Source organism: Erithacus rubecula (genome assembly GCF_903797595.1).
Source record: "Erithacus rubecula genome assembly, chromosome: 12".
NCBI lineage: Eukaryota > Metazoa > Chordata > Aves > Passeriformes > Muscicapidae > Erithacus > Erithacus rubecula.
The window spans coordinates 169,488-181,776 of record NC_136664.1 but is presented as its reverse complement, the minus strand read 5'-3'; the positions used below and the strand labels follow the sequence as shown (position 1 = coordinate 181,776).

General features: G+C 40.5%; 1 protein-coding gene across 3 annotated transcripts in view; it reads left to right on the top strand.

The window, feature by feature from the left end:
- The window catches only part of AP1G1 (adaptor related protein complex 1 subunit gamma 1), a 35,999-nt gene that overhangs the window by 6,099 nt on the left and 17,611 nt on the right, over window positions 1–12,289 (top strand). For all 3 annotated transcript variants that reach the window (XM_079316133.1, XM_079316131.1, XM_079316132.1), the window contains exons 2-6: window positions 1,288–1,491; window positions 5,747–5,871; window positions 7,933–8,074; window positions 9,287–9,383; window positions 10,240–10,316. In XM_079316133.1, the coding sequence (XP_079172259.1) occupies window positions 1,291–1,491; window positions 5,747–5,871; window positions 7,933–8,074; window positions 9,287–9,383; window positions 10,240–10,316 (642 nt within the window). In that variant the 5' untranslated portion in view covers window positions 1,288–1,290. The remainder of the gene's footprint in view (window positions 1–1,287; window positions 1,492–5,746; window positions 5,872–7,932; window positions 8,075–9,286; window positions 9,384–10,239; window positions 10,317–12,289) is intronic.

Below are 12,289 nucleotides of genomic sequence, written 5' to 3'. Positions count from 1 at the left end.
AAGTATGAAAATGGAGAAGTTAAATGTGAGGAGTCTACATGGTTTGGCTGAAGAGGGCTAGCATAGTATGAGTTTATAATCAGGACTTAGAACTGCCTTTGTCTGACATACTGTAAGGCCACCTTAACTTGTACATGTGTCTCTCTCTGCTTTTCTGCAGACAGAGAAAAGCTGTTAGCTGTGTCCCAGCCTCTCTGTTCTGTGGTATCATGTAAGCCAGCACCTGAATGCACGTCTTATAAGGCAATGCTTAAAATGTATGACACAGTATTCAGAGGGAGTGGTGACCCAGGCAAAATCTGTAGCAGACTGGCAGGGAAACTTTTTAGAAGTTGGTCTGATACCTGTTACCAGAAGGGCTCAGTTCTGTTTGCAGGCTGGCATGAATGAAAGAAGGCTATAAAGATGTTTATATAGTCTGAGTTCCCTGAAAGTCAGAAGTCAGCTTTGCTGAGCGTGAACTATAAAGTTCAACTTTTGAACATAAATCCTAAAGTTTGGATTCTGTTTGACAGCTGCTTTCCTCTTGACAGACTAAATTGCTCTCTGGGTCAGATGGCTCTGTCAGTATTCCTTCTGATGAGGTGGAATTACTCTGAGTATTCTTGTACAGACCTTTTATACCTGTACTGCCAGACAGTCATGTCACAGGCTTGTTTGCTTCAGAAAGGGTTCTAATTGGGGTGTAATAAAAGGATGATGTAAACCTGATTGTTTCTTTTTGAAACAGGATTCTTTGAAATATCCACACACTTAAGATTGCTCTTCCATTTGCTTTTCTGCTGACTTCCACAGTTCTAAGAAGGAAGTGTGTGGCACAAGTTAGCAGGATTTTTGAAGCAGGGCCATCTGAAGCACTTAGATGAAATCTTGTGCAAGTTATTAAACAGAGTTGTGTTTTGTAGAGGATTTCCATCCTAAGTTGTCATGATTCTGGGATCAGTTCTCTTTGGAGCCTGGCTCCTCTGGAGAGAGGCAGATGATGTGACCACGAGAGTACCTTGCAGAGTGTTGTTTCTGCCTGCTTCAGGTGGGGAGTTATGATATGGTCACTTGACAGGTACCTCAAATTGGAGTAGTTCCCATTTCTAATGTTCTGGAAGAGCAGATTTGAGATACAGTGAAGTCCTTGGGTTCTCAAGGTTACTCTTACCCATGCTACTCAAGTAGCCTATATTTTCTTCATTCTTTTGCTTACGTAATTGTAGGGTAAGAATATGTGGAAGTGTCAGACCACGATGAAGCCCTTAGGGACAGTGCAGTTTTACAGACCTCTTTGTTTCCCAGAGGATGCCAGCCCCCATCAGACTGCGGGAGTTGATCCGGACCATCCGGACAGCGCGAACCCAGGCAGAGGAGCGTGAGATGATCCAGAAGGAGTGTGCTGCTATCCGCTCATCCTTCCGAGAGGAGGACAACACCTACCGATGCAGAAACGTGGCAAAGCTGCTCTATATGCACATGCTGGGATATCCTGCACACTTTGGACAGGTAGGTTAAAATTCGGTGCCTTCTGTGCTTGGGCATATTGACTTGTTCAGAGTGTTCCTAGGTGCGTTCTGCTGTCCTTCGGGATGTTTGAGGTCTGTTTTCATGTGTGTTCTGAACCTGTGCTAGTTAGTTTAGACTTTCTTAGTGATCTTTGCTGTTTGAGGCTTACATATTTTGTATTGAAACTTGAGGTTAGTCAGCTTTTGCCATACTGTCTCTTCCTCACCGTCCATGTTTCTGCAGAGCAGTAGTGCTCAAACCGTGGTCCAAGATATAGGGGTATTTTGCAATTGGATCCAAATAGCACTTTGGAATTCTGTCTCTGGAAAGTATAAATAGTTCAAAGGAGGTTCTATACCCCTTTCCTTATAAAGCAGTGTATATGAGACAGAAAAGAGCTGGTCTGTTCCTGACAATCGGAAGTTGGTGTTCCTTATCCCCATCTTAGTGAGGTGACATGGAGAATGCAGGTGTGAGTTTTCCATCTCTTGGTTTATTTTTGATTGTGCTATTTTTGACAGAAATTTTAGGAAATGGAGACAGGAAGATGGAAGCTCTTTATCTACAAGATGTCCCTCAGGTTAGCTTTACTTGGTTGTTGGGGCATAATCAGTTTTGCTTAGGAGTCAGTGAGTGTCCTGTTAATAGTAATATAATCTAGGTCTTCAATAAAGCTTAATTCAGTCAAATTGTTGTATCACTTCAAGTAGCTTCATGTCTTTTGTGTCTGTCCATTTGTGGTTGGATTTACCAATCCTAATATGTCTCACTGAAACAGTAAGCTCAAACCAGTGAAACCCAATTGCAGGTAGAGTTAGGATTAATGAGTCTGGACTCTCCTATAGCATATTAAGGGCCTCATCTTACTTCTGTGTTATTGGATTCTTCTCTCAGAGTAATGAGTTTTTGAAAAAGAGCAAGAGAATTTGTATATTATTCTGTTCTTAACACTTTTCAATAGCCAGTCTCCCTGGTCCAAAAGAGAAACTTCTATCATAAAAAATTAAGGCTAAGTATCTTGGAGCCTTAAGAAAAATGAAAAGTGTTACAGATAAGTGTGATCTAGAATTTCAGTGTTATGAACATTATTTAAATTTCATTCTTCTATCTTGTTACTCAAGTATTTAATCCCATATAAGGAAGATTATAATTTATCATTTTAATTTAATTATTTAATTTACCATTACTAACTAAATTTACTAATTCAGCATTAATAATTAAAGCAGAAAATTTCAGTTTCTGCTTTTGTAAGCAATGGTACATTCACTGTTAGTGAAAGAAGGCTAAAGCAGATTGTTCAGTATCTGTTATTGCCAGGCTTTCTGCATCTCAAAAAGAGGCATTTGTTCTGGCTGTTTGGGGAGCAGGATACTTCATTCATTGCCCTTGGTTCTCTTTAATTTATCAGCTGCATTTTCAGGAGGGCGTGGTGAAAAGGGGTTTTAACAAGTGTTCTCAGAGTGAGTTAGAGACCTTTGCATGTCCTTCCACTTACCATCGGAAGGAATATTTCAAGGTGCTGCTCTTGTATAGGAGTGCAGTTTGTGTGAGCTGGGGACCCATTGAGGACATAGGCTGCTCCAGCACTTTAGTCTTGTAGATAGATTCCTGCATTGTAGGTGATAAGCTTCAGAGTGACAGGATGGATATGCAGGAAAGATGTTTTACTGAAGAACAGGAGAGCCACAAGTGGTGTTACAGTCTCTGTGAAAGCTATAAACAGACTGCACTAACAGTGTGAGTAACTAGGACTGAGTGGTGGATCTACTTCTGTCCGAGCCAGGGCTCCTCACCTTTGACCTGGGGTCTCTTGTACACAAGTATGAGAATGAGTGCCTGTTTACCAGTGCATGCTGATGTGCCTGGATGGCATGCTGTCTCCTGAGCATGTGCAAAGTCCATTCGGTTAGGGTGTAGAAGTCCTTGGACAGCATGGACAAATGGTCAAATAACTGTTCTTGCCATTGTTTCTGTTTGAAAAAAATTCCAGTTGGAAAAGTGGCTATGCCACTTAAAGTTGGATCAGTCATAGTCTGGTTGCATGCCAGTAGTATCTGTTACAGTAGTGATGTAGCAGATTTTAATTGTTCCTTTCAATTAAATGGATTTAACAGTATCAAGATTTTTTTCCACTAATTACACGTAGTAAGAGCTTCAACTGATCATGTTTCTCAGTATTGCTGTGCATGAATCTAGTCTGCATTTATTTATATACAAGTGAAACAAGACCTCATCAACCTTTTGTGGGGTAAATTTCAGTAATATCTTTTAAATTCAGAAGTACTAGAAATGTATCTCAGAGTATCTGTTGCAGTCATCATTTTCCTTACGCTTTTCCTTAGTCATTCATCTTCTGCCTTCATTGGCTCTTACCCTGTAGCTTAGATGTCATCAATTTTATGTCACGTTTTTGCAGAGGATTGTATAAGTATCTTGTAAACCCACGAAAGAAGGTTGTTTCAGAGGTGCATTATTCTCTTACAGAAAGCATTGGAAACATGAGAGTTTGATAGCTAGTGTTCTGTACATTATCTCTGGTTGATCTGGGGCATTTGTGCAAATTCAGTTACCTTTGCTGAGGACTGGTCTTACTGTTCAGAGATACTCATTTGAGGTTTTCATCCCCTTTTAACCTTGCAGACTGAACTCAATTTCTTTCAAGCCTTTTCTTACCAATTTGTCACCCTTGCACTAGATGGGCTTTCACATATGACAGCACTGTGAACAATTGAGTGTGTGTTCTAGTGCCATGTGGCCATGAGAATTGCAGGACTGGGACTCGGCCATAGCACTTTCTTTCTCTGGCACTTCAGCTTTAATTTTCTTACCAATATACTGTGCAACTTTACTCCCATGATGTGTGTATTTCTTGCATCTCACCTGTGACTGTTGCCTTGTTCAAGCTTCTGTCTAGCTGGGGCCTTGATTTCCTTTTCCTGACACCTGGTAGATATCTTTGCCTGTGCATGCTCCCTTTGCTATGGGTCTGTTGCTAGCTCTGTCTGAGCCATCCTCAAACCTATTGTGAATGCTTACTTGCTGCCCTGGCTAGTTTGTGAAGCAGACTCACAGGAATTGCTTGTGAGGGATAGATCTCTACTCCCCTGTCAGAAAAGTAAACATATAGTTGATTAGTTGTCTGTTATAGAAAACTATTTTAGAGCATAGTAATGTCAGAATATCTCTGTGGTTGATGTTTTTTGTTTTTCATTTTAAAAGTGTCAGATGTAAAAATGAGCTAGCAAATTTCAAATTAGCAGGGTGCAGGTGGAAACTGTGTATGTTGTCTTGTGAATCTCATCTCTGCTATTGATCCCAGTTGCCGTTTCTGCAGGGGGAAAGGGACACTTGTAGTGGCTGGAAAGCACAAGATTTTAGTAAACTTCAGGTGTTCTAGAGTTTACAGAGAAGTGCAGAAATATAGCTGTCTCTGACAATCTATGTTTTACCTCGCTAGCATGTTAGTTACAGATCATCATAAACAAAACCTGGTTTTAGAGTCACAGAATCCTAGAATGGTTTTGGTTGAAAGGTCACCTAGTTCCAGCTGCCATGGGTAAAGGCACCTGCTTGCTCCAAGCCCAGTCCAGCCTGGCCTTGAACACTTCCAGGGGTGGGGCACCACAGCTGCTCTGGGCTACCTGTACCAGTACCTCACCACGCTCACAGTCAAGAATTTCTTCCCAATATCTAACCTAACCTGCCCATTTTTCCATTTGAAGTCATTACCCCTCGTCCTATGTCTGCATGTCCTTGTTTTGGCAGCTTACAGAGCATTGAGCCTCTTCCTTGTAGATAAATTGAAGCTTTTAAGTCCAGTTGAAAAGTTTCATGTGCATATCAAACATGAGGCATGTTGTAGATTTCCAGATGTTCACTATTTTGTGTTTACTGATGTATCTTTCATCTCTATCTGTGTGTTATCATTTACTTTTGTGGTCTGACATGAAACCACATACCTGGTATGTGTGAGGTCATGGAAGACCAGCAGTGTCTGGCCACTTCAAGGTGCTGTAGCTGCTAATGACCTTCCTTCCTGCTGGCTTTCTTGGAACTTTGGGTCGGTCATTTAAGCTTTCTTGGTTTTGCACACCACCAAAATGGGAACCAAATGTACCTTTGAAATTGCATTCTGAGATATGTGTCAAAATTCAAAGTGTTTCTTCTCTGACGAAGAAGTAGTTTCAAGTCAAGCTAATTATGTCTTTTTCTTCTTCTCTTTTGCTTTTTTTTTTTTTTTCTTTTTTTTTTTCAGTTGGAGTGCCTCAAGCTTATTGCATCTCAGAAATTCACAGACAAGCGCATTGGGTATTTAGGTGCCATGTTGCTGCTGGATGAGAGACAGGATGTTCATCTTCTTATGACCAATTGCATCAAGAAGTAAGGGTATCACCTCTCCATCATAAGGGTATCACCATCTCCATGCTTTGAGGTTTCAGTATCAGAAAGTATCCTTCTGACAGTGGTGCTTACAGTTCTTTAGGGTTTTTCCCTTGGGTTAGAGAACTGGTATGGTGAAATTGTTATATGCTGTTGACTATCATAAGGCTGTTGTAGTAGTGGTCTGTACTGGGCCATCCTAAATTCTTTAGTGGATAGAGAGTATAAAATTGCATTGGTTTTGAAGAGGCATATGTAGCAAGCAACACATGTCCTGTGTGTGTGTGTTTGTTTCTGCTGACAAGCTCTAAAGAGTTGTCAAGGAACAAGGCTGCTTTTTTTTAAGATCTAATGGTCCTGATGAATGTTTTTCATTGGAAGCACGGCGGCAGCTTGGGATATGCTGTCATTTTACTGAAATCAGACAAGAGGGGATGGGAATTGCTATTTTTTTAATACTTCTCTCAGCCAAGCAATGTTAAAATGGGACTTTTTTATTTCATAGTTTAGTGGGTGTTTTCTTTTCAAGATGGATTGGAGCAGGTATGGAACAGCTGGGGTCTGGTTGACCTCCCCAAAGGTTGTGTGTGGTGTGCCAGTTTTTATTATGTACTGCTAGCACATAAGCCTCTTGGATATTAGTAAAGTATTGATCTTCAATTAGACTGTGGCCTCAAAGTGCTTTGAATGAAACTTGACAAAACTGTGGCCCTGAGGATCTGTTAACTTCGGACCTAGTGTCCAGGAGATGAGATTTTTGTGTTGAAATGCTAGAACCAGGCTGCAGGTTAACACCTTTTTTGATTGTTTATGCTACAGTGAGTCTGGTAAGGGTGTGATGAGTTTGAACTAGAAATGGAAGCTGAGGAAAAATAGTGGACAGCTTCCCACCATCTCCTGAATTGTATATTGCTTTCTCCTTTTGCTTCTAAATCTACTATTGTATCTTACTTTTATCTAGACATTAAGAGATTTATTTATGGCATTGTTTTTCACTGTTTCACCCACATTTTTGAGACAAAAAGGAAAGCAGCCTCTTGAAGCAGGTACTTGTGATACACGCAGCTTTATATAGCTGCCAGAAATGGTTAAAAGAAGGAAACAAAAAAGCAACCTATGTAATAGTATGTGGTACCTGTTCCTTCATCTGCATGTTGCCATAGCTTCTTCATGTTACAATCAGGATACTGTCTTTCCATTCTGCACCTCTTGCATGTTTGGTTAGGAACCACTTCTTTCCCCAGCTCTTCCATCCTGCAGCTCCCAGCTCCCCTTGCCTCCCAAACCAGGAGCTGTATTTTTAACTTTCTTCAGCGTTGAATCCTGGGTGCTGTGGGAACCTTAGTAGCAAACACAGGTGGAAAAATGGTGTAGAAGTCAATTTTAAAGGCTGTTGGGATTGCCAGGTAGAAGCTATGTTGTCTTGTGCTTAGTGTGCCATTGGTAGCTAGTCTCATGAATAGCATCTCCTGTTAGGTAATTTAGCTTCTTAGTGACCACTTTTCATTACTTCCTTAGGCATGTGAATAGGAAAAACTGCTGAACAGAATTCTTGTATGGATTATTTTCAAGGTGTGTGAGTGGTGGGGTTTGTGGTTTTTGGTCAGGATAGAGGATACTTTTACAAAGATATTTCTATACTGTTTGGTTTGTAAGTGCAGAAGCTAAAGTCTGTTGTAGAACATCTTTAAACTGTCACAGCCCACAGTGTCACTGCAGGTCTGTACTTTACTTTCCATGCAAATTCCAGAACTAAAACAATTTTAAATGGAATTCTGTGTAGTCGTCCCTCTTCTCAGCCCAATCCCTGGATACCCTGACAGGTCAACCTCATAGTTGAACCAAATATTTTGTCTTTATAGCTGAGGAGTCTAAGTAGAATCAGTAGCAAACCCTGTGATCCATGCACTCAAAGCTTGTTGTGCTCCCCCACAGCTGTGAATCCAGAAAGTTCTTTTGGGCTATGTGTTGCTGGTTAGATGGCTCTAGGTATAGATGCCCTATTTTTGTGTTGAGTTTCTGTGTGCATGCTGATTGACTTTTCTCTGTTCTCCTTTACAGTGACCTTAATCACAGCACGCAGTATGTGCAGGGGCTGGCTCTTTGTACCCTTGGCTGCATGGGCTCCTCAGAAATGTGCAGAGACCTTGCAGGAGAGGTGGAAAAGCTCCTCAAAACTTCCAATTCCTATCTTAGGAAGAAGGTACTTCAGGAAACTTTTGAATACTTTGTTATGGACTAAAAGGCAAGATTGATTGAATACCTTCCTAATACCTGAAATACTAGATGACTGAGATTACAGAGTGAATATTTTTCCAGTGTGCAAGACAGAGCTCAAAACTCCCTGTCTGTTGATAGCAGGAATGTGTGTAAACCTCTGAAAGCTAAACCTCCAATTGGCAAGGCAGTTGCTTCTATTTTTGTACTCTCTCCCGTAATGTTATTGATGGTAATGTGAGCACTTGGCCCCTCGTGGACATTTGCCTCAAAATTCTGGTCACCAGTTTTATTTATCTTTTCAGATAAGCCCAGAGAAATTCTGGTTATTAACAGTGCAGGCTGGTATCAGAAGATTTGAACCTATTTGATGTCTTCTGTTGATGATGGTGACAATAGTATGGGTACTAGAAGGGTTAAGGTCTTGAAATGGACAAACACTTAAAAATTGTTTCCTTTCTGCAGCAAATGTGCCATAGCATCAGTGAAATGTGATCACCCCCATTCTTTTAGATTTATTTATTGATAAGTCTTGGTGAGAGTGTGAAGCAGTAAGATTTAGGGAGAGATGCGTTGTTACTTTGTCTGGTGCTGGATAGAGAGAATTTGAGGAGAAAGCAATGCTAAGAGGTCTTGCTGTGTTCTGGAAAGAGGCACTTGATTTTCAGGCAAGTACAAGGAATAGAGTCTCCAGTTGCTTCTCCATTCTAGAAGAAATAGGTATGTGTTTTTTCAAAAAACCCTGGAAGTGTAGCTTTTTTTCTCATAGCACCCATCACCTGCAAGAGGAAGGTTTTATTTTGGGGAAGGAGGGAAAGTAAATAAGCCATAATGTTACAGTAAGTTTAATTATTTGTTTCCAATGCATTATCTCCTTCCCAGCAACAGGAAGACAGACTGAAATAGTGCTAATAAAGGCAGAGTTGCTTTGCAGATAATAGCACTTACGTGAATAATATAAAAATGAACCATTGCTAGGGGGAGTATTAGTTTGTAGTTCAGTGCTCCCCTTTATTAGCCTCTATTCTGGAACGCTGCCTGGCAATACTTGTAATAGAGAGATGGAAAAGTGTGCCATAAACGTTGTGGGCCTTTGTTTATCATGAGGATTGTTATGGTTCCCACTGTGCTAGATATTCCCAAAACAGGTGTTGTTGGAATTGCAGCATGTACTAACATAAGTGTTTTTTCTCTCCAGGCAGCGCTGTGCGCTGTCCATGTCATCAGAAAGGTGCCTGAACTTATGGAGATGTTCCTGCCAGCCACCAAAAACTTGCTGAACGAGAAGAACCACGGTAATAGCCGAGACTGTACCTAGCAAGGCTAGGCCATTCTCTAGAGGATAGTGCACTTGCTACCTAAGCCTTTTGTTTGGGGGAAACTTTAGAGGTGTATTTGCATGGTTTGTTTCTTTCTGTTTCTACACAGTGAATGCAAATGTCATTTAAAAGGAAGGCATGTATATGACTCTGCTAGTCAACAGGACTTTACCATGGCATGGGTGACAAAAAGAAGTCTTTAACTGTGTTTTGATACACTTTGGAGTGGGTCAAATGGAAAAATTTGATTTTTTTTGTCCTGTACACTGCCTAAAGTGACTCTAAGGCAATGACTTCTTAGGTTTGGAGGTATTTTTTTGTGTAGTCTTTCTTTAAATGGTGTCCTGAGGCCTCATGAGGAAGGTGAGATAAGGTCAGCTAGGCTACCCAAATATGAAGAAAAAATCAGAAAGCATGAGGAACTTGGCACCCACAATGCAATTAACACCTACTGTCCTTCTGCAGTCTTACGTTTGTATAGAATCCTAGAATGGTGGGATTTAGAGGAGACCTTAGAGGTCAGTAGCCCATCTGTGACCATTACTGTATGTTTAGTATATGAATTTTTGCAGACCAAATCGAATTTATCTCCTGTTTTAGCTTTTAATTGCAGCTTTAAGACATGAGCACATTGCTGTCTGCTTTCCCTTGGAAAAGGGGTAAGCACACCTGCAAGCACAAATATCTGTAGTGATAGATACAACATGCAGAATTCAATAATATTATTTAATGCTTTTCTGTTATTTTCCTGTGATCTTTATCAAATGGCTGGAGCCAGTGGAATGGTGGTAAATGGAGATGCATTTTTCTTTTCCCCCTCTCTCATCTTTAGGTGTTCTTCACACATCAGTTGTCCTCCTTACAGAGATGTGTGAGAGAAGCCCAGACATGCTTGCACACTTTAGAAAGGTAAGGGTGAATTGATAATATTGCAAAGTTAGTATTCATGGGTTTCTAGCAAAATTCTTACAATGGTTTGGGTGAAGAATTTAATGATACTGTTTGCTAATTTTTTTTAATCATTAAATGTGGGAATTTCGTGCGTATCTAGGCCTAATCCCCTTCAGTAAGTGGTTAAGTTACAAAACATCAGTCTTAAGATTGTGTAGTATAAAACTAATCCTAGAGTTAGATTTAAAATTGTCTTTGGTCCCTTAGATTTTCCCCCAGTCCTTGTATCTAATTGCATAGTGACACTGGAATCACAGATGAAGTAAACATAGAGACAAAGATGAAAAACTGAAGCTTATACCAACATCTGAATGCCTTAACCACAGTCACACAGTTATATACACTCAATTCAAAAACAGTGATCTAAATTCTAATTGTATAGATACTTTATGCCTGGTGCATGCTGTGGACACAATTTTTAATTTTAACTTACGGGTTTGAGAGTCAATGTCACATTTCCTCCTCTTTTTAGGAATGTTTGCTTCCCACCACTCTCCTGACTTTCTTATACAGTTTTCTATAATTGACTATTATTGACATGTGAAAGACTACCAATAGAAATAGGCATCTGAGAATTACCTTGTTTGTCATTTTAAATTCTTGGTCAAAGAAGGAGAAGTTGAAGAAAGCTGGTAGAACAGAGCAGGCCATTTGCTCCCCTGAGAAGTCTTAAAGGTGTTTGTTTATTTGCATGCCCGGTTTGCTTTCTTCCTTGATTTGTCTATATCGTTAGGGATTTAAAAAATTTTTGGTGCATTATAGTTGTGGGAAAAGAGAAGAGTAGAGTCAACAAAACTTTGTTACTAGGTGCATTCTTTCTAGCTATTTCTTGTAGTTGTTATGCTGTGAATGGTATAACATTGACCTGTCCCTAATGCTTGCTTCGTCTGTTTTGTCCCTTTTGTCTGTTTGGAATCCTGCTGAGTTAGAATGAAAAGGTAAGAGTTAATTTTTCTAGATGATGCATGTTTGCCTTGAATCTGTAGATGTTTGTCCCTTGTGAGGCAGTGCCTCTGAGTGACACAGTTGTGATTGATGCCACATGCTTGGATCATCTGTACATGTCTAATGCTCTGTGTGCTGGTCTTGTCACTAAACCTCTATATCCATGCCAGCCCTGAATCTCAGTTGTGGCTAATTGTGAATATCAGTCTGCTTTCCTCAAGCTTTCCCTCATTTGAGGAATACTTTATGGATTTTTTTTTTCTTTGTGTGCAAGCTGTAGCCCTCAGCTTTCTTCTTATCACAAACTGGGCTTTTTGTTTTGTCTGGATCATGGGGCAGCTTGGGGTGATTCCCAGAAGGGAGCAGGACAGACAGTTAACTGCCTGTAAGAGCTGTAAAGTCTGCCTGTAAGTGCTGCAAAGAGCTGTCCAGTCCAGTTGCACTGCTGATAGTCTTCATGGGTGTAATTTGTACTCCAGAAGATGGGGAAAGTGGCCCTCAACCAGTCACCATGGCTGTAATGTTTCCCTTTGTTCTGTCCTCAGTCCTGATAATTCATGCATGTTGGAAGGCAAAGCAAAGGTGAATAAGGATTCTAGGAATGCTGCACTTTTTTGTTACTATGTCTGGAGAGAAAATGTTGCAGCACCCTTCGGTTTCCTCTTTAAGGCAGATATGGGAAGTTCAGGGTTCATTTTGTTTGTGTATTTCATTAAATGCATGTTCAGAGGAGTGTGAAGTCCCTGAAGAGCAAAGGTAGGAACAGAAGGAGATGACAGGGAAACTAGGCTGGTTTTCTTCTTGCACTATACCACAAATATAGATTTACTACTTTAAAGATACAATATGGTGCTCTGGTCCCAGCTGAATTGTTTCTAGTTGTGTCTTAGCCAAGCTGTAGGTATTTGTGCAGCAGCAGCTCTAGGTCTGCCGGTTGAACTGTATGGAAGAATCCAGAAATTGACTTGCTTTCAAAGACAAGATTT